The 26,494-nt window shown below is 42.1% G+C and overlaps 1 protein-coding gene across 2 annotated transcripts in view; it reads left to right on the top strand.

Moving 5' to 3' along the window:
- The window catches only part of DOT1L (DOT1 like histone lysine methyltransferase), a 293,403-nt gene that overhangs the window by 125,286 nt on the left and 141,623 nt on the right, over window positions 1–26,494 (top strand). For both annotated transcript variants that reach the window (XM_086947182.1, XM_086947181.1), the window contains exons 9-15: window positions 2,053–2,132; window positions 6,702–6,770; window positions 10,533–10,639; window positions 12,224–12,265; window positions 13,719–13,802; window positions 17,687–17,987; window positions 22,371–22,484. In XM_086947182.1, coding sequence (XP_086803308.1) covers window positions 2,053–2,132; window positions 6,702–6,770; window positions 10,533–10,639; window positions 12,224–12,265; window positions 13,719–13,802; window positions 17,687–17,987; window positions 22,371–22,484 — 797 coding nt within the window. The remainder of the gene's footprint in view (window positions 1–2,052; window positions 2,133–6,701; window positions 6,771–10,532; window positions 10,640–12,223; window positions 12,266–13,718; window positions 13,803–17,686; window positions 17,988–22,370; window positions 22,485–26,494) is intronic.

Below are 26,494 nucleotides of genomic sequence, written 5' to 3' on the forward strand. Positions count from 1 at the left end.
CAAGGGGTTTGGTGCCGCTTGGAAGCAGCATCGACTTGTTTTTCCTACCTTCTGAGGCTTGCTCTGAGTGAATGCACCATTGCTTTAAACGCTTCTCGGCACCGGGTAATCCTTGGTAAGCTCTATATGTACTACTATCGTGGAATGAGTGATGTTGTCTGTGACCAACTGCAGCCTGTGCTTCTATAGTATTATCCTGATGAACACTGCGGTTATGTGTTGATATGAGTGATCGTTCGTCAGCGTCTTGGTGTTTATCCGCCTCGGATATGCCATGAGGGAGTTCAGGCTCCATCAGCCAGGAACAGAGTGAACTGATGACTAGCTGTGCGCGCCCAGAGCATTCTCAAGTGTTTTTAAAGATTGCTTTGAAGCTTTCATCGCTAGATATCCAAGGATGCATCTGTTTTTATGCCAAGTGAAGTTAAGATTGCTGTAAAACGCCCTAATGCCCTCATGAGCAGGATTTGAAAAAGATACTTGAAATACATAAAATGTTCGAGTATTTCTTTGGCACAAACCAAGCTGCAACTGCAACAATGACAAAATAAGACCAGGCACAGGAAGACATTCGCTGAACATCTTGGCGTCCCTTTTCCTACTGCTCCCTCAAAGAATTATTGTAAATCTCGTCCTCTGCTGAACCTGTGATTACATCAGTTCGTAGTTTGAGAAACCATGTATTGTACTAAAGAGAGCCCAAAATAACCTTGTCCCCATTCCCAAATTGTAAAAGCCAGCTTGTAGTTAGAGTACATCTTGTCTGAATGTATGTGTTTTATTTCTTGCATGGATATAGACAAATAAAATAGGTTAAAATGATTGTCGTATTAGCTCCTTCCACTCAATTTGTCTTTTTGCTTCCCAGTCGTGTCCATGTTTTGCTTCTGTTGTGACTGGCCACCTTACAGTGCTGCAGTCCCACCTCAACCATTTCCCCCATCCCTTTTCCGAAGCCTGTCCCGGCTTCATTTTTCTTTACAGGGATAAGGCCGATGCAGTCAGTGGGATATTTCACATAGTGAGCGATGGAGAAAGGGGTCTTATGTTGCTAGGCACAAAGAAGTGTATGCTTCCGTAGCCTGGGCAACCAAAGGGTGGACCAGAAATTAAATACTCCTTGCAAGCAATGTTCACGATGAAGGTGAGGCAGTCTGCTTGATTACAGCAGTCACCGAGATGGTCCGAATTGAAGGACACTGAATCTTATAAACCCTGTCCATATTTATTTATCTTAGAGAATTAGATCGAAGTTGTTCACCTTCTTCAGCATTGGATCCTCTATAGATTCACATGCTTGAGTTGCATCTCCGTGTCAGACTGGAAACCCAGCCTGACCTCTGGATAGAATTCAAGCATGTGGATTTGAACAATGCCATGCTTCAGAACTGTAGTTAACAGATAAGTAACCTTTCTTCCCTTTCAACAATCTTTGAAGCTATATCTAATAAACCGGTCCATTACTATTTTAGAAGACCAGTGTAGATTTACATTTGAGCAGTAACCGATCCATATTGAGGTCGTTAATTCTAGTGCAAATTGTGTCCCCAGAACCTCTCTAAAGAATGGAGTTATTTTATCTGTGTTGATTCATTTAGTGACTATCCTAAATGCTGGCCCATTGGGTGTCAGATAAATTGAAATAACATACTCTGTCACTAATGGTAATAATGTATGGTGGTGACTTGCGGCTCAATAACGGGACATTTCCTTAGGTGATGCACAGCGATTCACTACTAGAGACGGAGGCTCACATCTCCGGCCTCTTGGTATCTGTGCTTATAATGAGGGTATCTGGAGATCGGGCTGGGGTATAGTATATGTTGCTGCTGGGTAGCTTGAAGGTGCAGTCGCAGAAGTGCATGGAGGGAGTTAGTCTGGTCTGTACAAGTGACACCTCAAACTACATCTCTCATTGTATTGTGAAACTATAAACACGACCGCGCACAATATTTGCATCCATAGAAACGGGACAATTTTTTTTTTACTCTTAACATGTATATCTTTTACCTTAATTATTGCTCTCTTATTAACCAGAATATTGTCTTGCAGTGTTATTTTTGTGAATAATTTTGCCTTTGGCCCTGAGGTCGATCATCAATTGAAGGAGCGCTTTGCAAACATGAAAGAAGGTAACGATTCGGTTGAAAAACCTTGCATCTGTTTTTATTTGGGTGGGGTGCGAGGGAATTTGTTTTGTTTTCCTTTTTTGGATTTTATATTGCTTGGATCACCGACATCATTACTCCCACTCTGCAACAGACTGGACCTCAGAATGTGTGTACTTACCTCCCAGCAGCAGCCGGGGTTTTAGGCTGAATGTGAAGCACTCTGACATGGTATTTTTCCCAGGGGTTCTTCGTTTTGCCTCTCTTCAAAAACATAGGAATTGCTCAAGAGCAGAGAGGTCTTAGTAGCAGAGAATTTACTGTAGTAGAAGCTGCTTGTGGCCAGTTAGGGCCTGAATTCTAGATATTGGAATTGTTGATGATTTGGCGCTGTCCTGAAGAGTTAAAGCATAGGATGAGTAAGAAGTGGTGAGGGCCCAGCATTTTCAAGTCCGTTTTTTACTTGAACAAGATCAGTTTCCTGATTTCTGACAGAAATCTGACTTAAGATCATTTTTTTTCTTTCGAACTTCTAAAGCCCAGCACTTACTTTTAGATGAAGACAAACCTTTCCTAGGTTAACACTTGTCCTACTTTCTAAAGACAAAATACTTATGTTTAGAGGCCATATATGCAACATGTTGCTTGAAAAGGACTGGCCTATTAAGAAGGGTACTGCTCTGTCTTGTGCGAGTCTGCATATCACGGAGAAGTTTTGTTTAGTTGATGCCCCTGTGTAGGCGCTATTGATTCTCTGCCTCTTCCCAAGCTCATTCGTAATTGCGTATTGCGCTTGGTGGAAGTCATCTGTGGAATCTGGCCCTCACAGGTTCTCACTTGTAAATCGAAAGGCAGAATTCCCTTGCACTTTCAGCATTATAGTAAGTGTTATTTACCTCTCTTCTCCACTTCTTAGTTTTCTGACGTCCTTGACTTTAAGCGATGTCTGTCTGAAAAGTGGAGCCCCCACTCCAAGACAAAGTGAGTGCATGTTATGGGCTTTAGGTGTTGTGGAGGCTTTGAATTTGACCAGTATCGCACCTTTGTGCTCTGCTTACTGGGCTGATAGGGACAGAACTCTTTGTTTATTTTCACAAAATGTACAAGGAGAGTGTACTGGCTTAAAACCGAAGTGTAGCGACTGGAAATTTGTTCTTCAGCTCGAAGATGTAAAAGCAACAGTTTGAAAATATGGTATCAAGGAAAATGGATCTTTATTCCTCCTTTTTATGAAAATTCAAATTTTGCTGATTGTTACAAAATATCACTATGTTGTCTGTGACGCCAGCATTGAAGCTTGCAAAGATTGTCACAGAATTGATGAAGCCTAGAAGGCCAAAACCCCAAGAAAAGGTAGACTAGCAGTTACACAAGCAGAGGCGAGATCAGATTGAGTGCTGCTGTTTTGGCTCCCTATTAAAATCCTTGAAATGGGTTGTTTGCATCAGTCTTCAGCAGGATTCGGTTTGTAAGAAAGAGGTCTCAACATGGCCAACAACGTACCATTAAATTTGAAAGTCTAGTTCGGTGTTAAAAAGACATGCAATAAGCACAGAGCCGCAAAGAAATTGATAGAAGTGTTTGCAATAAAATTGCACTTCAACGGAAACCATCCATAAAGTCCCAAAGACAAGACTGTTCAATGAAATAGAAAGGTTTTTTGATGAAGTTTTTACTAAAACCGTTACAAAACAAAAAATATTGGCAAAGCCAAAAGGTAGGCAGAAAAGGCACTTGCATTTTAAAATCTAAGGTGTTGGCTTTGAGTTGCATAGAATTAAGGTTAGTGATTACCTGCAAGCTTAGACATTTGATTGAACCCCAGTATTCGTTCATTCGAAAGATGGCTGCTGACTGGCATGACCCATTTTCAAGTTAGCAGTATGATCTGGAAGTTAGCTGCCATGTCCCCGTTGTCCTATACTTTGTGTTTTGCCTCTTTTTCCTTGGGCAACACTTTGTATGGTTGAATCTTCATCCCCTGGTCCCACGTATAGACATTGAAGTAGAGAGGTTTTTTGTGATCTGGATAAAGAGTGATGGATTGAGCAGAAAGTACAATCCCAGTACAGTGACCTCTTAAAATGCACATAAAGCGACACCAGGACTCCAGATAAGATAGAAGAGTAAGAGTATTTAACAATCTAATTCTTAAATTTGATTTATAGTTTTTAGTGAAAGGTACGTGCAGTTATTCTGGTACTTGAATAAAAAGTTCTGGTACCCTCAAGGACTTGTTGAGGTCAAATTGTAGTAGCAGAGCTCCCCGTTGCGGCGTGCTGCTATGGCCACTGCTTTATCTGAACAGATAGAGAAGGGCAAGTAAATGTTTACTTTTACTCTTGCTATTTTGGTGGTACCGTCCCGATGCTGTTGCCCAGATCGGGCAGTTACTTCCCTTATCTGGAGCCCTGAGCGTTACCAGGGAGGGTTTTTCCCCACTGGTTTTGTGAAGGTTGTTCCCATTTTTGGATCAGGTGACGTTGAAGGCGACAGTCGAACATATTCAGAACAATCTGAAGACGAAGCCTTGGAATTGTTGAGGTTGGTGCCTTTGTTCAGCATCTTAATGAGTTCAGGGTTTACCGTGCACAGACTTCAAATGGAGTTCACATTGGGGCTCTCCCTGCTTTCTTTCTGTAGGTCCAGTTTTGTGCAAGAGGCTCCCTGGTGTCCTCCTCCACCCTCCCATAACCCTATCCTAAGTTACCCATTCCTTGTCACTCTAATCCAGTGATAGTCATAGTATGGCAGGGGGGCGCTTGCGGCCACCTGACCTTTCAATGTGGCCCCTTTGTGAACAGCAGCACCGGTCTGCTGTTTACCTTGACTCCGCACTAACATTCAGAATGGAAGTCCTGTACCACTTAATTTTAGAAACACCATCATTTTTAAAGACCTCTTACAACAAACGTATAAAATATGATAGTCTCTTCAAAGTGTTTCGCCAACATGCAGAACCTTTTCACCTTAGTATATCCAATGATATCACTGCATTGAGAGTTATTTTTTTACATGATCTTTTATCAAACATGAATTTAGAAACATTCACGCTTCCACTGACCCCCGACAACAATGGCAATAGTAAACTAAGAGGCAAGTCACTTATGTGCACCCTCCTAGTGGCCTGGGTTGCTATTATAAATGGGCAACATCAAAGTTTATTAAATCAAACACAAGAGAAGGAGGCAAAGTAAAAAAAATAAAAGAAATTCTAGGATCACACAATACGGTCAGGTTTTCTGGATTTCTATTGTACAATTCACCCACTACCTGTAGATGCTTCGCTTCCTCTACACCCACCTTGCAAACCCCATATCACCCGATAGCCACCCTGCTGGCATCAGTGTGGCCCTTGGTCACACACATACCATACTTTGTGGCCCCTGGGAAAATGTTTGTGAGCACCCTTGCTCTGAACCTAAATTGGAATCACGTTGCTCTATCCAAAGGTGGAAAAATATTAACGTTTGAAATCTGAGCTGTTTAACATTCTTGTATAGAAATTTTAAAGTGTCAAATGATTTGTTGCTTTTCTTTCTTCTCCTGCTCTGTCCACTGTTTTGCATCCTCTTTTCCTGGTCTTTTCTTGAACTTAGACTGTGTTTTATAAACATGCCATAGTGACTGTGTTAATGCTTGTTTCTTGCAATATTGTAGATTGTGTGGGTTATGGTGTGAGCTTTGAAACGTCTAAATAGGTCTCTCTTATCCTTTCACCGTTCGTCCCTCTTGTTTTTTTGCCCTCTTGGAGGCTGGTTTTGATTTTACAGTGTACAAGTCATGCATCTTACCTTTTTTACCCTCTCTTCCATTATAACTAAGGCTCCCAGTTTCTGCTTTTAATGATTTTTATAGATCAATACAGACCAAAAACAATCTAATTTCTTGTCTGTTTATTTATTCATCAAACAAATGAAATGGGAATGAGAGAGGCTGCCATTTGGCAGATAAGATGGCTTTGAATGGAAAATGTATTTGAGTGTTGAGGCCTAAAGTTTTTCTCAGAAGCTTGTGCCTGACACTACAGAATGCCAGAATGGCTAATGCCGTGGCTGCATAGTCTTGATACAACCCCATGCCGCTTTCATCAGCCACAAGACACTCTGGGCTCCTTTATCTCACTCTTGCATGTTCTTTATTTTTTATGATTCCTGCTTTCTCCTTTCGATACTGATTTCCTTTCTTTTTCTCTCTTTCCACTTGTGTGATTTTCTCTCTTGCTCGCAGTCAGTGTAATGTGAATACAAGCAGGAGTCTTTTGGCTCGAATGAGTGCTGTGGGACCAGCATGCAGCCACCAGCTCAGATTGAACACTGCTCTTAGTGCTCTTAGTGCTGTTTGTGATGTTAAAGACCAAGCCGTGTACCTTTCCTGTTGACCCACGAGACCTGATCTCCACAGTTATTCTGTGTTTCCGTAGTTCCGCATATGCCGTTTTCTTTGTACCCTGCTGCCTGTTCTCGTTTATGTGCATTTTATCCTGTCTTCTGATGTCCTTTCCTTCCTCCTCAAATTGCACCTCCTTTTTTCTGACTGAGGTAACCTTCCAAAGGTGGTAGATAATCATTCGTTCCTTTGTGCCATTTCCAGGTGGCAGAATTGTGTCCTCCAAGCCTTTTGCACCGCTGAACTTCAGAATAAACAGTCGAAACTTGAGTGGTAGGTTCCATCTCTTCTTGCGTAATTAACGTTGCAGAATGTTTTCTAACGAAAAATGCGTAAAAAGTTGATTGATGATTGCGTGACAGGGCTACCTCTCCATGTCTACAGGCCACCACGTGTCCAGTCCTGGACACTGATTGGATTGCCTCATGCTTTCTGAGAGTTGTCTTTCATTCAATTGGAGCAGAGCCGCTGATAATGTTGGTCCTTAAAAGGAAAGTGCGGGACGCAGTCATCTGGCAGCTGTCCATTAGTCCTTAACAGCAAACGGCCACATGCTCAATGAAATCTAAATATTGTATCATGGAAAACCCTGATTGAAAAGCTTGTCCTTCGCAAAAAGGGTGTCCCAATTGTAAGCTTTGGGTTTCAAGTTGTTAAATTAAAGACTTTTACAGTTCACACTCTCAATCATGCTGTCCCACTCACTTTTTTCTTCAAATAAGCCCTTTTGTATGTTTGATCAGTTGCCAGATTCTTCACAGTCGTCGTAACAGCCAGCCACTCCCTCTTGACCCTGAACTCTATATGGACTATTGATGGTTCCTTGCTTCATATATTTTTTGATGTTCATGCTGCAGGGTGATGGAGAAGTGCTTTTTGAACTTGGTGCATTTTGCGCTATGAAAATAGCGCAAAATGCTGGGTCGCACTCCTTTATTTATTTATTTATTTATTTATTTATTTATTTAAATTCTTCTATAGCGCAGGAATCAATCCTGTAAGGGTATCTCCGCGCTTTGCCAGCTATAGAATCATCAGAAAGTGCATCATAAGAGGTTAAATAGGCAGAAATGCTTCTTGATAAAGAAGGGTCTTTAATGTCTTTCTGAAGGACAGGTGGTTGGTGGTCGTTCTTACATCGGTGGGAAGTTTGTTCCATAAGGCAGGTCCAACTGAGGAGAAAGCCTGGTCTCCTTGTCTAGATTTCTTTGTGGCAGGGGGTTTTAGAAGGGCTTGGTTGCTTGAGCGGAGAGACCTGCTGGGCTGATACAGCTCCAGGGATTGAGACAGATATTTAGGACTTGCTCCATAAAGGCATTTGTGAACCGTGCAGCAGATCTTAAAGTTGATGCGCTGCCGTATGGGAAGCCAATGTAGTTCTTTCAGCAAGGAATTAGAGGGAGTCCTGGCTGGTGCACTCATGACCAGTCTTGCTGCTGTGTTCTGGACTACCTGCAAACGACCTACTGCATCTGCGTTTGCTAATGTCAGCAGGCCGTTACAGTAGTCCAGGCGACTGGTCACCAAGGCCTGTACAAGTGTCTTCCTATAGGTGGCAGGGAGATACGGGAAGACACGTCTAAGTAGGCCAATGGTGTGGAAACACAACCCTGCGATGTAGTTGGTGTGTTCCTTCAGGGTCAGCTTTTGGTCCAACTTCACCCCTAGGTTCTTTACATGAGGTTTAGATGTAGGTACTGGGCCAAGATCTATTAGCCACCAGTCTGGGGACCAGAGGATACTTGCCTTGCCAAAGAGCATGACCTCTGTTTTTGTCACGTTACATTGGAGGTAGTTCACCGCCATCCAATGTGACACTGCCCTCATACCCTCAGCAAAGTTCTCCTTGACTTTAGGGCCAAGGGAGCTGAAAGGGTAGAGGAGCTGGGTGTCATCAGCGTAGGAAACCGGTATGAACCCTTATTTCCGCACAATCTCAGCAAGGGGGGCCACATATACATTGAACAATGTAGGGCTAAGGCATGAGCCCTGTGGCACCCCCTTCGTGAGCACCCTTAAGGTGGAGCAGAAGGGGCCCAGGCTGATAGATTGTGATCTCCCGGAGAGGAAACTCTCCAACCATGATAGTGCTAAGCCTCCAATTCCTACTCCCTGCAAACGGCTGAGAAGGATGTTATGGGACACGGTATCAAAGGCTGCGGACAGGTCCAACAGCACTAGAATCATAGAACCGCCTCTGTCCTGTGACATTTTGATCTGATCTGATCTGTCTGCATAATTCAGTGTAATCCCGCATAATACTTCAGTGATTTCCTGTAATTATGCTACAGAAAATTGTGCAACTTGAATCCACCTCTAGTAAATATGCTAATTAACACATTTGTGGTTAATGTGGGCTTGGTGTACATTTGGTGGTTTGGTGTGAACCTTGATTGGGTACTCTGAAGAGGACTTAAGCTTTTGAAAAATGTTAACCAAAAATTATGCAGCTACCATTAATTCTTAAAATTTTGTTGAGGTGACAGGCGCTATGTCCTTCCTCTAACTCGTGGGGTGGTGGTGAGAGTGTCAGTGACATGAATCTTGACTAATAGCTAGTGTATTTTAGGGACTTTCAATAATACTAGGCTTTTTCTTAGAAGTGGTGGCATTCAAGCAATGTTCTTGGAGCCAAAAGGCAGATTTATACAGGAAAGATTAAGACAATGATAAGCAAGTAATAGGAATAAGAAGCCACTAATACTATAAAACTGTGCTCAGCTAATGTAGTGGAGAAAGGGGACTTTGAAGAAATTATGCTGATTACTTTTGGAAAGATGGTGGTTGTTGAGGAAACTTTTCTGTTTGCGGTAAAACCCAAGTGCAGTGAAGCCAATGGGGCTATTGGAGCAAGAAGTCCTAAATGTGAAGGATAATAGAAAAACTTTATAGTACAGTCCCATGTACTGCTTTTCAGTGCAGGCAGTGCTCGCATGCTGGCTGCCATCCCTTCTACTATAAGGAAAATCTTACAGCGAGTAAGAATGACCTGTAGTACTCTTGAGCATGGAATATGTTAAATGTTAGTCCACAGATGTAATCCAAATAAATTTTATTTGGATTACATCTGTGGACTAACATTTAACATATTCCATGCTCAAGAGTACTACAGGTCATTCTTACTCGCTGTAAGATTTTCCTTATAGTTCAATTTCCAGCACCTCGGGATCCAGGAGGTGAACACCTGCAGTACCTACAAGATTTGAATATTGATTAAAACTTTTCTATACTATACCTACAAGGGAGTGCAGCGGTCTTTACCACTTTATTATATCCCTTCTACTATGCCATGTTTGGAAAAGCAGCTTAAGTGAAGGCTTCAAGCAAAATGTTAGGGAAAAGGGTACCTACCATGAAAGCTAGGAAGGCGATAATGTGGATTGGACGCGCCCATTTGTTACTTAGGTGTCAGGAAGAATTGGGTGCAGCCATGATAAGTCTATATAAGGCCATATAGAGTTGCATTCTGAAAAATGAGATTGAGCTTTATAATACACAGTACAGTCCAAAATCTGAAGAAGTCGTCAAGAGGCTTTTATTACAGATTTCTGGTGACTGGTGCAGTGTTGTAAGACCGTACACCTCAAGCTAGAGTGCTTAAAGGCATTGCAGAATTCTTTCAGCGCATCCTAGTGTGATTGTATACCGTCAGAGTGCATTTCATAGTGCAGACGGGTTCCTGTACAGACAGTGAAATGAAATGGGTGCGTTTGGAGGGGGTACCGGCTTCTGATATGTGCCTGCAGCTGGATGAGAGAGCTTCAACAGCGACTTTGCTGGTCTGGTAAAAGTGATAGAATTAAAAATACTCTTTATGAAGCCTAGGAAGGCTCCAATTCTGGTCGCCTGCGTAGATTCCTCATTAAAATTTTGTAAAGTTGTGACTTGCACCTTCTTTAATAGACTGGATGCAAGCGCACTTACTAACGTGTCTAAAGTGTTTGTTTTTTTGTGTTTGCGTGGACTCATGGGTGCAAGCACTCAAAATGAGACTAATAGTACTCTTTCTCTAACATGTAGTATTTTTTCCTTAAGATATTGGCACCATCATGAGAGTTGTGGAATTGTCACCACTGAAGGGGTCCGTTTCATGGACCGGGAAGCCAGTTTCCTACTACCTGCATACCATAGATCGAACCATAGTGAGTAATGAATTTCTGTAGCCTATCCTCATGTCCTGCAAATTAACTACTCCATCGTCTAACGTGTCATGGACTTTTTGGGAAGTTAAATCAATTTGGCTTAAAGCCCTGTTGATGAGTGGTGATTCTGTTTTTTTTTTTGCCCAGCGATTGAATATTAAGTGATGTTTCTTCATAGCTTACAAAGGGTGACTGCCTGGTTTTGTTATGGTGTTGCTCTGATGTATGAAGGTTTGCTCGGATGATTCGCTAGTACCAAGATTTGCTTGTGTGGGTGCTAGAATCCTACGCCAGAGGACAGTGCAGAATAGAATCATTCCGTTGAGAGTTTTGTAGCCAGTGCTGTTCTAGGGAAAGAGTCCTGCAATCCCCTATCTCTTCAACTGACAGACAATTTACGCAGGTGCTTCTAATGCAGGGTGCTTCACATCCAGAGCTTAAAGTGCTGATGGCTAAAGTGTTTCTCAGAAGACTGTGGCAGGCGATTCCAAATGTTGGTCACCAGATAACAAGGCTGTGTATTCTTGATCCAACCTTATGCCTCTTGTATCCTCCCCTTTACACTCCTTGCCTCTTTATCTCACTCTCACAGGATTTTTCATCCTTGTTTTCGTTCGCCACTGTGTTTTAGTCTTTGTTTCTTTTTCTTTGCCCATTTTGTATTTTTTGCCTCTTGATCTGGCTCATAAGTACTGGTTCCCAAAAGTGGGTGGAGTGCCTGTAGGCTGTGGGCCTTCAACCACCAGCACAAATTAAGCACTGTCCATGTCCAAGGCAAGTCTCTGTTCCGGAGATGGCTTTTATTCCTCAAATGAATAACCTAGTCTAGAAATGCCACCCAACCTCCTTTCATTTCAACCGGCTTAGTGGGTCACCCTGACATGACACCTTCACCACATATCCTCAGTTTGTGATATGAGTGAGTAACACTTCCTCCTTTGTTTGGGAAGTGCAGCTGTGCCATCCTGACCTCCAGTGGTACTTTCCCTGTTGCCTGAGTCTCAGATTTGGTAGCAAATCTTGAAGTATGGATTGGCACCCAAATGATGGGCTGCGAGGGACTCCTCTCTCAAAAATGTGGACCTTTCCCTACCAATTCTCTGTGTACTTCTTGTAGTAAATGATTCCAGAGACTGGCAAGTCTGGTACTCTACCCCGGTGGAAACCCAGAGGCTTCATTCAACATACAGAGGTGGCTCGCTACCATATTACACTATTTTCAGTGAGATCCAATGTCTGTTAAAATCTCTGGATCACTGGCCACCCTTGCACTCTGTGGGATCTTGGGTCATTGAGTGGTCTGGTGACATGTTCCAAAGGGGACCTTTTGTATTCGGTACCGGTACCTACACCTGAGCTTCCGCATTTGGCCATAGGGGAAGAGAAAGGGAATTCAGGGGTTCCTTTCTGAGAAACCAAAAGCAGAGTGAAAACTGGACATGTTTCAGAAACATAGTAGAGTAGATTTTCTAAAGTCCAACGAGGGGCTGTGGGGCAGTCCTTTAATAGCATTTGTGGCCTGGAATGCTGTGTATTGCACGGATTTGCATCATTTAAATGAACTACAATTTTATTTCTTTTCAGCTTGAAAACTATTTTTCTAGTCTCAAAAATCCTAAACTCAGGGTAAGTTATTTTTCTTACTTGTTTCATGAAGTGCCATTTGCAGTGATGTGTAACTTGGCCATGTTTACCACGATTGTATCCCTTTGTGCCTCTTGCATCTTCCTATATGCATGTTACATAGCCCCTGTTCAGTGTTTTGCAGTTCATTCTGCATGTGTTTCGAATGACACTTGATGTTTATCGTGTGGTATCATCACGTTTCACTGTTGTGTGGCGCCCCTTCTTTAAACATACGGCTCTGTTATTAATCTGTTCAAATGGCTGCATTCTAGTAAATGAGAAGTGATTGATACCTACATAAGATCTATCTAGACACTAGATCTCCATCAGTATGGCATGTATCCTGTCCTGGGCTGTAGCTTATTTGACCCCACTGATTTCACACTGCTGTTTTTGCTCATGGGTGTTTCAGGTCCAGTTGTAATAGTGATGTTAGAGAAGTGTTCTTTTTTCCAGACAGCAGTACCTCCATTTCCAAGTTAATTTTTAGCTGATGTTCTCCATATTAACATACTTACTTGTTCTCCGCTTGTTTTGGGAACATGCAGGCGAATAAATCTGGAGATGGTGTTTATGATGAACTAGTGTTACAAGAAAGCAACTTAAGTGGTGTCTCCTTTGGTGCTCTTATATAAAGTCATGAGTAGTAATTTGATCGAAGCATAAATTACCTCCCTTACAGACTGTAAAAGTTGGCAGAAGGGTGTGGCCTTTACAGTTTCTACCCAATAATCCTAACAAACAAGGCGGTAATTTTTAGCGCCCTGACATGAAGTACAAGGACACGATACAAGCAGCGCCTTGTAACTGCGCAGCAGATTTCTCTGTTTTGGGGTATTTTGGCAGTCTTTACTCCAAATCTAGAGGTCAAAACTGATGTTTTGCGAGTGTGGATGCTTTGTGTTTCTGCTCCTTTCAGCTTCAAAGAGCTGAAAAGTGGAAAAGGCGGAAGTTGAATCAAATAGAGTTTTCTCGACCAGTTTAGTAAATTAGAAAAATCCTTTTGTTGACCTTGTATAAAATCTTAAAAGGTAATGTGACAGTGTTGAATTGGTTTGGGACAGACAGAAAATCATTTTAGCTAGGAAAACAAACCAATGGTTGGCGCCCCTTACTTTAGTGTTCCAGAATAACAAAATTCATCATCACTTCCAAGTGAGTGCTCCAGGCCTTTTTGTTTACAGCCCAGCAGACAAATTTTGAAGATGATACTGCCTGTTTGTCCATTCCTGTGTCATCTGGGTTTGATTGTTGTGTTTTCTCTATTTTGTGGATTTTGATCCCAGGATCTTACTGAGATTTTCCTAAGAGTGGAATAAAATGCATCATTTTACAATAATTGAGCAATAAAAATCTATGTCTTAGATTGGAGGATTTTCTGTTATGATGAAGAAACCATTCACCATTTGCATGGATCTTTTTTTCCCCCTACATCTGTCTTCGATTGCTTCAGGAAGAACAAGAGGCATCTAGACGCCGCCAGCAGAGGGAAAACAAGAGCAACACTACTACTCCTACAAAGGTGCAGGAAACCAAGGTACGGTCAGCTTCTTCTGTCGTTATAATGTCATGCGGCATTCGTCTGGGATGGGACCATGCAGGTTGTAGAGCACTTTGCTCACGAGGTTTGGAAGGCGTTTGAAAACATGGCCATATGGTGCAAGGTGTACCTGCAATGACTTGCACTGTTATGGGGGCATCTTTATTTGGTTGTAGTGTGCTGTTTGCAGGTGGAAATGTTGCTTGTAGTTTTGTACTTTACATTTTCTATCTGGACACCCAAATGGCTACGTCTTTCCCATCCCCCCTACTCTTCCTGAACCTCCACAGATTTTGAAATGATCACAACTAGCGTGTTTTGTATGATTCCTAGAATTTGATCCTGTCCAGGCAGCAGACATTAGATAAGCTCTGTCTTCAAGCCGTCATTGCCAAAAACTAACATTTGCAGTGCAAAGATTGCTGACAGATATGTTCATGTACTTGGCCCCACCGAGCACCAAAGAGCAAAACAAATATTCTGTTTACTGTTGGCATCGTTCAAAAGTTTAAAGACTTAGCCATTATTCACCTAAAAAACAAAAAACAAATGCAGCCCCTGTAATCCTGTTCAATGCCTATCTGGGTAGCACTCCTAACCCTGCTGGCACCTTAAAGCAGTGTCCTCGCTTTGTGATTTTCTTCACGTCCCACCCTTTCCCTCTTCTATTTTTCATTCTTTTTGTGTGTGTGTGTGTGTGTGTGTGTTTTTTATATATATATATATATATATATATATATATATATATATATATATATATATATATATATATATATATATATATATATATATATATATATATATATATACATATATACATACTTCTCTGTCTAAGCCTTTGTCATCCCCCCCCCCCCCCCCCCCCCAACTTGTTGACCACGTCGTATTGTTTGCTTTTGGTTCTAAACTTTCGTCAGTTCTCAGAGCCTTTCCCCCACTTCCTGTTTGCATGTGGATTTTTCAGCATCCATTTGATTACTTTACCTTTGTGCCATGGCCTCCTTCTGACACTAGTGCATTTTATATTTTTCAAGAATGTTGGGTGTAGTTATATGGTTAGAATAAATACATGGTTCAACTGTGTTCAGTGATTGGCTCTGCAATGAATAACAGGAGCTGTATGTGCCTGCCTCTGTGACTATTACTTGCAGGGCCGTATTGACCTACAGGGCAGCCTAGCAGCGTCGAAGGGCTGCTCAGACTTGTCAGTGTATGGGTTGGCTTTTTGACTTTTTGTGGGCGTGTTTTATGGTCTGGTAGGTTAGTTTTTACTTACCATAAACATTGGCTCCAGTAAAAACAAATTTATGCTGTGCCCCTTATCTTGCAAAACACCTTTGGAGCGTGTCTTTACACATTCAAGGTTGCCCTGATTCGCAAATGTGGGACACTTTCTTAGATCTCTTATTTGCTAGTAGGGGCTATGTGGATTTTGTTGCTCAAGCCTATTTTGTGTCTCAGTCCGACCCTTGGTACTTCTGCCATTCTATTGCAATACTAGAGTTACAACAGCAGTTATCTTACTCCCAAAATGTTAAGCGGAAGAAACACATTCATTTTTAAACAACAAATAATGTTTAATACTTTTTGTACAGGCAAAATGTTTACACAAGTAACAATTATTACAAATCAATGTGCGTGGTCTAGCAATTGTTGAAGGTACACTTATAAGCATGCTACCCCATTTTTAGGTCTCTCCTCTCAATGCGCATCCGCATTGAGTGGAGCGAGACTATAGGGGCTTAAACAGATGTTTACCTAGCTGGCGATTTGATGCTGTGCCCGTGCGCTTTTAGGTCAATGCGCAAGCGCAATGACCTAAAATGCGCGTGCACAGCATCAAATCGCCAGCCATCTGTTCCCCAGCAGCTCTTCCCGCTCCGCCCCACAAGCTTCCCCTCAGCCCCACTCCTCCCACACCTTTGAAGTGAAGCTTAGCTTCACTTCAAAGGCCCCTGCTGCTTCACACTATTCACGGCCGCCAGGCCGTGTCTCTCCCTCATCGCCGCTCTCCCCGCTCCGCCCCCGTGTCGCATTTCTCCTTCCCCCTCCCCCCAGCAATGCCCTCTGTCTCGTTTATGTCAATCTTATGCGTAGAAGGTGTTTGGTGGCTTGAAATGGAGCTGACGATCTTAATAAATGTTGTACTGACGTTTGCCTTTTCTAGCAGCAACTTATTTCCAGTAGTACCTGCTCCAGGCGGGTGGCACTCCAAAGGGGGGGAGGGGGGAATGGTTTTCCAGGTTCCTCGCCTCTCTCCCTGTTGCTTCAGTTCTCCATGTGCAAACTGTGCCTTAAACGGAGTCCAGAAGGCCCCCTCCCATCCCCACCACGCACCCTCCTTCGTTCTCCCCAGGCGGCGATGAGTCAGGGGTCTGTCACCAGCCTCCCATCTGAGTCACTCTGGCGCTTCCTTGTCACACACAAGCGGGCATGTGTGATCCTCGGCCAGATAAGCTCGCTCCTGACATCCGATGCAGCTGACTTGGGCTGACTATTGTTAGTCATTCGGAGGAGTGATTACTGCCAAGCCGCCTGTCGGTACTCCCTGTAATCGGTCACACTTCACCCGGCAAAACTTGCTGGTTGGGCCAGTCTAACGCACCCGGGTTCACTTGTGACTCACTTTGTTTGGACGTCGCGATTCTGACTGTTTTGCTGTCGGAGGCGCTTTAAAAATGGCTGTTTCTTTCTCGTACACCGCCCAGTATGTAAAAACGGTTACCCAGACTGTGAATGGCTTCGTTCCAGCCACAAAATGGTACCGTTGTGCACAAACCGAAATAAAAACACAATTCGCAAATAACTGTATTGCGAAGATTCCCATAAAAAATGGGAGATGATGGGACACATAAGTGACGTTAGAAGGGACACTCGTCATTCCAGTTTTGCAGGATATGCTGGGTTCCTTATGATAAAAATAATATGAAATGTAAACGCAATTCTGCAGCTTTCCGAACCCTACTCAGATGCATGAACGCATGCGTTTATCACCTGTGCGCGTTAAGTACTTTATGACATGAGTAATGTACTCATGAATGATAAGGGAATGAACGAGAATATCCAATAAGGTGTCGACCTCAGAAGGATGAGAGGCTGAGCAGACGCTGCGGTATTGCACCCTGTATCCAGGAAGGAAGACGAGGTGAATTAATTCCGCTCGAGCTTCAGTTCAGTCCACGTCTCTCCCTCCGAGTGCTTCAGCCTGCCCAGCCTGTGCCGTCTCTCCCTACCTCTTAACACTTCACCCTGCCCCCACCACCTCTCGAGATCATTCCTCCTCCCGCAGCCATTCCCTGCTCTGCCCGACCTCGTATAACATTGGCGCGCAGCACAAACACTCAAGGATACAAATTCTTACATAATTGTTCTCCTCAATATGTGCCACATTAACAATAGCGGCCTTCTACATACCGGCCGGTCCCGCCCTCCAAACCTCCCATGTTGCTTGCGGACTATAGCGTAAAAATGAGCAATGCTTGTTTGTTTTTACAGTGCTTGTTTCAGTAAGCACTCGTGCTTTCAGCCGATCCTCTCCCCCTCCACCCCCTCTCTCCTGGTGCGCCCTTAAATCCTGGCCATTATAAATTACAACAAATATTATGTACTTATTAATTAATTATCAAATTTATAAGCCATTGAGATTTGTAATAACAATACATGTAAGTCAGGGAAATAATAAACATGTAGCTTTACTAATGCTATAGGTGTCCCATTTGCAAATTTTATAACTATTGGTATTTACAATAACAAAATTAATAATTTAGCTGTTTTAAAAACCTTAACATAACTTAAAAAATTATTACATTTACAAGACCAATAGCTCCAACTTTTCTAATGCGAGACCTATTGCATTTCCAATGCTTGTTCTATTTTCCCAGGATTCTGGTGCTGAAGAAGATAAACCTGTTACATCAGTGGTTAAAAAACCATCCCCTGCCAAGCCCCGCAGAAGAAAACTGAAACGAAAAGGACGAAAGCCTGCTGGAAGGAAACGTGGACGCCCCAAGAAGCAGAACACTGTCATCACTGAGCGTAAAGCCAAGAAGAGTCAAACTGCACTGGAACCGGAGACAACCCAAGACACTGTCATCACCACCCCATCCCCTACCCCTACCCCATCCCCTACCCAAAGTATTCCCCAAATCACACCTGAGCCACCTAGTCCCACGCCTCCTCAGGGTAAGTTGGTATTTAAGTTATAGTTTGTAGTGCAAGGGTGACATAGGGTGGAGGAGGGGCAGACCTTTTATTATTCAGTTTCTTTTTGGGTGGTCACATTTCGGACTGAAACATAGCACATTGTTTTAACTTTGATTTATTTATTGGGTTGCATGTATATAATTCTGACCGGCATCCTTCAGTTACTTCACTTGGCTTTGGGGTAATGTAACCCTAAAACTATGCACCAAAGAACAGAAAAATATTCATGAAATAGTGACAGTCACAAAAAGAAGAGCTTGCCAGCTGTAGGCTATAAGAATTGCTTGTTTGCTGCCACACACCATTGCTCTAACCGCAGCTGAGGGAAGGTTGGATACACCATTCAGGTTTGTCCCGGTCAAAGATTTTACCTTCTGACTCAGTCCTTTACGTACAAATCTACCATAGGAATACACTTCTAAAGCACCTCACGAGAGGTTTTTGTAAATGCACAGCGTGTCCGGCCGAGGCAGACAGTAAGGTCCAGTTGGCACTGGTCAGCTGGACAGTTGTTGGAAGGCCCTCTAGTACTGTGTTGTAGTCCTGTATCTGAAACAGGGGGGGGGGGCAGCCTTATGACTACATGGAGTCCACTTCATTGTCCTGGGTGGAGAAGGTCCAGCACTTGAGGCAGGTTACGGAAGCAGGTCCAGTCCTATTTTCTTTTTTCCTGGTCCAGAAAGTGTTCTGAAGTGGGTGGCTGGAGCTGCTACATTTATGCCTTGCACAAGCTAGTCTGTGGGAATTATTCCTGGGTGTTCCTTAACCAATAGGGACCAACGCTATGCACTTTGGGCATTTTCAAGATGGTGAAAGTCTTTTGACTATACACTTGGGCTCTGAGGGCAGGGGTGTGAATGGGGAGTGCATAGAATGATCCTATTGTCCTCTCACATCTGACACTAAAATCCAGTTTGATCGAGCCACTGTACCCCACCAAAAAGCCCAGGGACAGAAGTCTGGTAGGACAAAAGGGTTCTCCAGTAACCAAGCAGTAAATACACAAGAATTGCCTTCGCAGCCTGTTTGCTAACATTCAAGTGTGCCCCTAGTGTTTTATGTAAAACCCAGAGGATGAAGACCTGTGAAACAAAAAGCAGAGTTTCCTGGCAACCAGAGAGTGGACACACAAGAATTGTCCTGGCAGCCTAGCCTGCCCCAAATGTTATATTTAAACCCAGCAGCGGATCTGTCAAACTATCTAGCAGGGTTGTGTCAAAAAGACCTTAAGAGCCCACACCATTTTTATTCTCTGAGGTTCAAAGGAATCCTCTGTACCTATTCAGTACAGCCTGTTTGCTTCATGAAGGCATTTCACACCTTATTCACACCAATTCAAATAGTTTTCACTGGTTGGGAGAGGGTGGAGAATCAATGCAAAATATCATCCAAAAACACCAGGCTGGGAAAAGGTAACTTCCTAAAAGTTATTTTCCTTAATTTATATTGAAGCTCAGACGTCCCCATTGAATTTGATTTTTAGTAACTATTAAAAATAGTTCTTTCATTTTTTAAAGCTATTTCCATTCCTGGGATACAGTATTTGGATTTTATTCTTTGCTCTGGTTTTTCTACATATGGGCAACCAGGCTGGCAACACAGTGGAAAATAGCTTTTTGGTGCTGGCCACTGTAAGGAGTAAGGACATTTCAACATTAAATTACCACATTTCCTACTTTTAAATACTGTGCAATCTGCCTTGTGGGCTACAAGGCCTACAAAGGGCTGACTTGTTTGAAAGGAAGGATTTAACCTATCAAAAGGTAGATTTGCAGTTTTTACACTACTACAGTCAGGTTACACTGGTAGGCCTGAAGCCATGTTTGCACTGCCATTATAGTGGATGACATAATTGGTGCTGTAGCCCTCTAATGGCATTTAACTTCCAGGTGCTGTGCACATTTTGTAACATATACCAGGGACGTATAGGCAAGTTAAATATACTATTTGGGAGTATGCCAATTCCACCATGTCAAAGGGTGAGCATAGGTGCTTTGCTACTAGTTAGCAGGGGTAAAGTGCACAGAGTTCTAATGCTGGGCACAGTTTTAGTGCTTAGCAAAAGGCAAGAAATCCAGGGTGACCATGAAGAAAAGGCAGATTTATTAGAGAGGGAGATTTGAGTGCCTTCTCGGTAGAGCGTGGGAGTGAACATTGAGATTTTCCCACAGTTCCAGCTTTCAAATCTAGTTTCTTCTCGAATCCCTAAAGAACAAAATGGCAGAAAACTATTAATAATTAGCTTTACTAGAAGGTGGTTTGGCGTGTGCAGCCCAGAACCATTGGAGTGATCATTTAACCTGATGGGAAAGATCATTGGAGAGTAAAGTTTGTCGGTTTGAGAAATAACAGTCATCACTGCTATGAAAATGTTATAGGTTGCCACACATTCCTGACCTAGGTGTGTTCTACGAGTTTACAAATGCATAGAGGAGTATCCTCAGAGGCAGTCGTTTCTTCATTGGATTTTATCTAATGTTGAAACACTGAGGTTGGGGGAGAGGTTTAGTTCAAGTACAGATTTTGTATTAGAATTGGTTGCCACTTTAAATAGTACAACTGACCTTGATATCTGGATGTGTTTGTTTCTGCGGATGACTTGTTCAGCAGTAATGAACTCTTGGAAAAAAGTGTTAGAAAGAAGTTACTTACACCAGACTGCAGTTCTCCAGTGTAGATCTGTTTCATAAACTTGTATGCTTGTCATGTTCACAGCTTGTTAAATAATTCAAGCATGCCAATCTCTGAAAGGTCCCATGTTGGAGAACTTTCTGCTCCCAACTGGTTAGTTGGGCATAAAGAAGACAGTCGTCAACACTTGAAGATAATAAGTCCTTCGACTCCTCTGGTGCAGCCTCTGAGATGTTTTAAATTGTCTTAGAATCTCTGTCTAGTGATGATAATTTTTAGGTGATTTTCAGCTTATTGCCTTCTACTGTGTGAGCCACATGATGCTGTGATTGAAACTTATATATTTTTTAAACGTATTCTACAGAGTATAACCGAGTTGCATAACAATGAACAAACATATAGAATAACTCAGTAATACTATCAGAAATCTGCCTTCCCGCTCTTAAGTGTAACAAACCCTCTGTGTGCTTCACTCCCTGGATTCAAACTGAATTTAACAAGAAGTGAATAGCTTTAAATAAATGCAGCATCCTAAGCACTGTGATTTGCGGAGCCAAATTCTATGCTCTGTACAGGGTGTTGTATTAACTATTACAACGCAAATCACTTTTTGTTACCCATCTGTTTCATATCTTAGTCTGGCTAGCCAGTGCTGTCCATAGTAAGATTGGGCCTAGCCAAGACCCTTTTGAAATGGAATTGCAGGGGTTGGGTCTACAAGTTCACTTTTCAGCAGTTGTGATGCTGGTGAAGCAGCCTTTAGTGTGGTTATGATTGTATTAGTGGGCTGCATTCTACCAGCCTTAAAGATGATCTCTTCAATCAGATGTTCTTGTTGAGCCTGCATTTCTGTTTGTGGTTCTATGACCAAAAGAGACGAAGAAACCCCTTTTCTTTATGGAGTTCTTGAGAGCACCGCATGTCACCACATGATCACTAAACAGTGTTAGACTAAACGTCTGAGCTGAAGAACTGTTCTAGGGCAGCATGCCAAACCAGATGTTTAGGCTCCTGTGCAGTACCTTCCGAGTTGCTGGCTGTGTTGTTGTGAGTCTTGCTTTGAAATTCATTCTGAAAAGTTTAGCCTTTAAAACATTCTTTTTGTAAAGCTTACGTCTGGAGGTTCTGCTCTAAGGCTAGAGTTCAAGCTGTACAGAGTTGTTGGCCTCTAGATGTTCGGTTGTCCATATCATAATTGTTCTCTAAAACCAATTTTATGGATTAGGTATGAGTGCAAGTTGTATGAACACATGTTATTGACCATTTCTGTTAACACATTCTCCTGACCTTGGATCCAGCTTTTGATCCTCTGGGCAGTACCTTGTTCAGCAGAAGTCTGAACTTGAGACCAGTGTTTTGTTTTCTTGAATTAAACATTATGAATTCACAGTAGGGTTTTAGTGAAGGAAAAAAAGTCTAGGAGCTTGATCATTGCAATCTCTGTAGCATATCTGTCTTGTGTTGATTCATTTTGGCAGTTATCTATGGCTTTGTTTGCCTTTGTAATGGGGCTACAAGAGGCAGTTTGGGGCATAGGGAAGGTTGGTTCAATTTCATTGATCTAGACCCCCATTTTACAGGTGTAATTTGCATGGTAGTTGAAATTGTTACTATTTAAAAATCATCTAAAATGTTAATGTCCTTACCCAACTCAATGTGATTAAAGACAGGTAACATTTCATAGTTACTCTTGGAGATGCAATGTATTCTTTTTTTTTTTTTTTTTACCAGATACACCCAAGTCTCCTCAAAGTCCATCACGCCAGCTACCTCCAAAAGTGCAGCACCAGCCGACCAACCAGCTTTTGGTGGCTCCTACACCCCCTGCCCTCCAGAAGTTGCTAGGTAAGGCCTGTCCTCTCTGTCCGCCGTAGTAGAATATAAATCATACAGATGATGTGTTTTTGCACTGAAAAGTTGTCTAACATGCTTTTGGGAGCTTAAATCTTGTGATTAACCACATAAGACATTAGTATTTTGACTTTTTGTTGGATTATGACACTGGTAGGTAAAGGGCACAATATCAGTACCTCTTGTGGCACATGCTTAACTAAAGAGAAGGAACGTGTTCGGTTTCAATAAATTATTCACTTGCTCTCCTGTCTTAAAATTGATCCATTCTGTTATTCCATACAGGTGTTTCACTATAGAACGTCGTAACCTCTATAGCCAGGTAGTAATTATGCAGACTTCTTTCTGGGTATAAATAAGACCGACGACAAAAAAAGTATTCCAATATTGTGTATACATACAGTGGTTCCCATTCTTTTTGTCTATTGACCGTCATTGGCAATCATATGATTAAACCATTTCAAAAATAAAATAAACAATTGTGTACTTTAACCAATTTTTGATGTGGAACCGGGCTAATTCCTTCTATTTCATGTGTCAGATAGGTGTTCATACTTACAGTCTTGTTCTACATCAAGCAAGGATCCAGAGACGCTTTTGGATTTGGTAGACATTTTGTCTCCACCATAGCAGCTATCAGATTTCGAGCCTTTCCTCGACATCTTGCCTCCATGATTTTAATGCTCAATTGCAGGCATCATATTCTTATTGTTAACAGTGAAGAGCATTTAGACTATATTCAGCGTATTTTGTTATCGGAATAAATTTTAAGGTTTTTGGTTTTCCTCAGTAAGATGAAGGGTATGAACTAGGACATTCTAGCTCTTGCTCAATTTGGATACATTTGATGCATGAATGTAATTAAAATAAAGAAGTGAAATAGAAAATTTGCTACATTCTGATTGACGTGGAATCCTGCTTTTGCAGAGCATTTCTTTGAATAACACTCTTGCAGTTCAGGTAACTCTCCCAGTCAAATGATGAGCCAATGTTGAGAACAAGCTGTGTTAGGCTATGTGACTGGCTTAACTGTGAGTTGGTGCTGCTAAACTGTAGAAATAGGGGTATAGAGAGTAATCAAATATGAATTTCTGCCTTTCAAGGAGGGGCATATGAAAATGTAAGCTACCAAAATACACTTCAAAATATAGATTAAAAAAACATGATTGTGACAATGATGCCAGAAAATGTCTGGAAGATCATGCCTTAAACCTCCCTCCAAAATTACAGAAAACATAATCTGAGCTTTATTAGGGGATGGATTGATTCTGCTCTTGAGATACAATTGTAATGTTCTACATCAAGAGAATTGCTGAGGCTCTTCCAACAGAAACTGTATTTTGTCAGAGAAGACCATGGTCATCAGACCTTTATACTTTAGTAGGAGGTTACTGGCGTAGCTTGGACCATGTATGGTGGGTTGTGCCAGAGCTTATGCGGAGCAGAGAATAGCATGCCGTCATGTGGTAGATGGTTGGTGGTTGTGTTCACAGTCCGCATATAAATAAATCTTAGGTTGGTCCAGCTGTTATCAGTCTAGTGAAATATACAAAGCATAATAAAGATTTACGTTTTTGTGGAGGGTGGTTGGGGGCTGAGAGTCGGCTGTGCTGATTCGGGATATGCTTGACATCTGGTGTGGACTCCCTCGGGGCATATGGGCTAAAAAAAAGTTGTTCACATTGGGCAAGACTGGGCAGCCTGTGGTAGAAAGGAGATTGTTTGAAGGAGTAGGGCTGTCGCAAGGTGATTTTATTAATTTCTTACCTTGTGGATCTCTAGTGGATGCAGGTTTGAGTGGCAGGACGTGTGGGCAAAGCCATACAGGGTGGCTTTTCTCATGAGTAATTGGCTTGTTGTGGTGGTTGGCCTTTTGGGTAATGCACAAAACTACTGATAAGAACGATTTGGGGATTAGTAATGTCAGTGTGGTATATGGTGTTACGTTTCTTGATGAAAAAGTTTCGGTTGACTTCCAAGTGTAAGGTGGTGAAGGAGTTTGAGACAGTGTTTAACTTCTTTCTGTTGCTTTGGCTTCTGACGGCTTTGGTTTAAAAGTTGAATTTGGAATGACAGCAGAGGAGTGTCGTTTTATATGCAGCAATGAGGTCTAATGGTCTTTGTGGCTTGTTGGGGAAGTACTTTTAAAAAATCTTGTTTCCTTGAGTGTACACGTTGTCATTGGGATTTTTTTAAATGCAATGTACTTTGGACTTGGCTTTGATCTTCTCTAAGGGCTTAATTTAGGGTTATGTAATGTGAACTAATGTATACAGGAGTGTGCCTTGATCTGTACCAAGAGGACGAACTAGTCAGGGGACTGTCAACCAGTTGAGTAGGGAGAGCAAAATGGCAAAGTGCAGAAAGTAAATTTTTAGGGGTGATTCTAAATCTGTTGGCCATTGTTCCACCTCCTTCCCAGAACCCACCCAGCAATCCCCTGGCTAGTTCTCTATCTATCTATCTATCTATCTATCTATCTATCTATCTATCTATCTATCTATCTATCTATCTATCTATCTATGTCCTGAAGCTGTGCAAGTCGTGCATAAATCAGGTACGGACCACGATGAATTGAAGTGAAGTAAAGTGCTTTATTCCTTAGAAGACCGCAGCATGACGTGTTTTGTGGGTGGAAGCCGGGTTTATGTGACAGTGAGAAGATATTACATTGGACTAGCTTGACAAAATATTTATTATTCGCAGTTTCTTCCAATCCTTCCTGTGGTGCAGACAATTCCCGAACAGTTTGAAGGCGGTAGATGAAGGATTCAAAGTAATGGGATTGTCGTATTAGTCCCCTTTACTGATTCATGCATACAGCTAAGTAGGAAAGCCAGTCTGAACGCAATTAGTGAATCAACATATTTAATGGTAAGGAAGGAAAAGATTCATCTCAGTTGGTCTTAGAATTCCAGTGCTCTGCATTTAACTTGCAACTACCAGACCTGGAAGTCGACCCCAAATTAATCCAGTAAGGTGCATCTAAGACTTGTTGAAGAGCATGCATATGCTGGAAGCGTTCTCTGCTCTTTGTATGTTGTCCAACAAGACTGTAAATATGACCGTCAGTTGAAGTAATACTCATGCAGGAGAGCCCGTGCTTGAAGATCGGTAACCATGGCCATGCTGTTGGGGTTCTTGAGTGTACATTATTGTAGCTCTGCCTCATGCTGCATCATTAGAAAATCAATAATTCACCTTGTTGCAAATTCTGGGAGGCCTTCTGGTCCTCTGGCTTATAATGCCAGTGCCGCCTACCCTCTTGTTTATATTGGTGATCGGTGAGCATTGAGGATAGAATGACTCAGAGTAGTTTAGTTGACATATTTGAATTTGTGCCACAATTGCACAGCATTTAAACACAGCTGAAAATGTGAGTGCATGCAAGGTCAACGTACAAAGGACATTCATTTCTGAATCTTGTTTTGTATTTGCTATCTCTTTAAAAGCTCATTGGTAAGCCTGTGTTATCTTGCCACCAGTGCAGCATCTTTTTATACACATTCAACTCAACATGTGTTTTCTTCTTTTTCCCAGTTGGAGAATATAGCGTCGTGGGTCATTCCGCCGTGGGCTTTTTATTTACCAAGCTATGTGTAAGACCTAACCACATTTCCTAAGGAGATCCCATGTGCGACACCTGGGCATCTGGTTCAGTAACATTGTTCTAATGTGAATATGTCTGAATCTTGTTATTCCTTTTTAGTTCTCATCCAGGGGATACTCATCAATAGTCATAATCTATGAATAATCCCCGCCCATGTGCGGGATCCCGGAGCATATAGAAAATACATATAAATATATATGTATATATATGTGAAACATATATTTGCAGCCTAAAAAACATTTCCTAACTGGCAAAAGTGCCGCAAAATTACATAAATTAGCATACATACAGTAGTACTCTTCCAAACCCTAAGGAAGAAGGAGAGCAGAAAACATTTGTATACCACAATGCTTTATTGCCATATGAAAACCTGTAATTGCAGGCATTTGCCAGT

Source organism: Lissotriton vulgaris, chromosome 12, assembly GCF_964263255.1.
Source record: "Lissotriton vulgaris chromosome 12, aLisVul1.2, whole genome shotgun sequence".
Lineage (NCBI taxonomy): Eukaryota > Metazoa > Chordata > Amphibia > Caudata > Salamandridae > Lissotriton > Lissotriton vulgaris.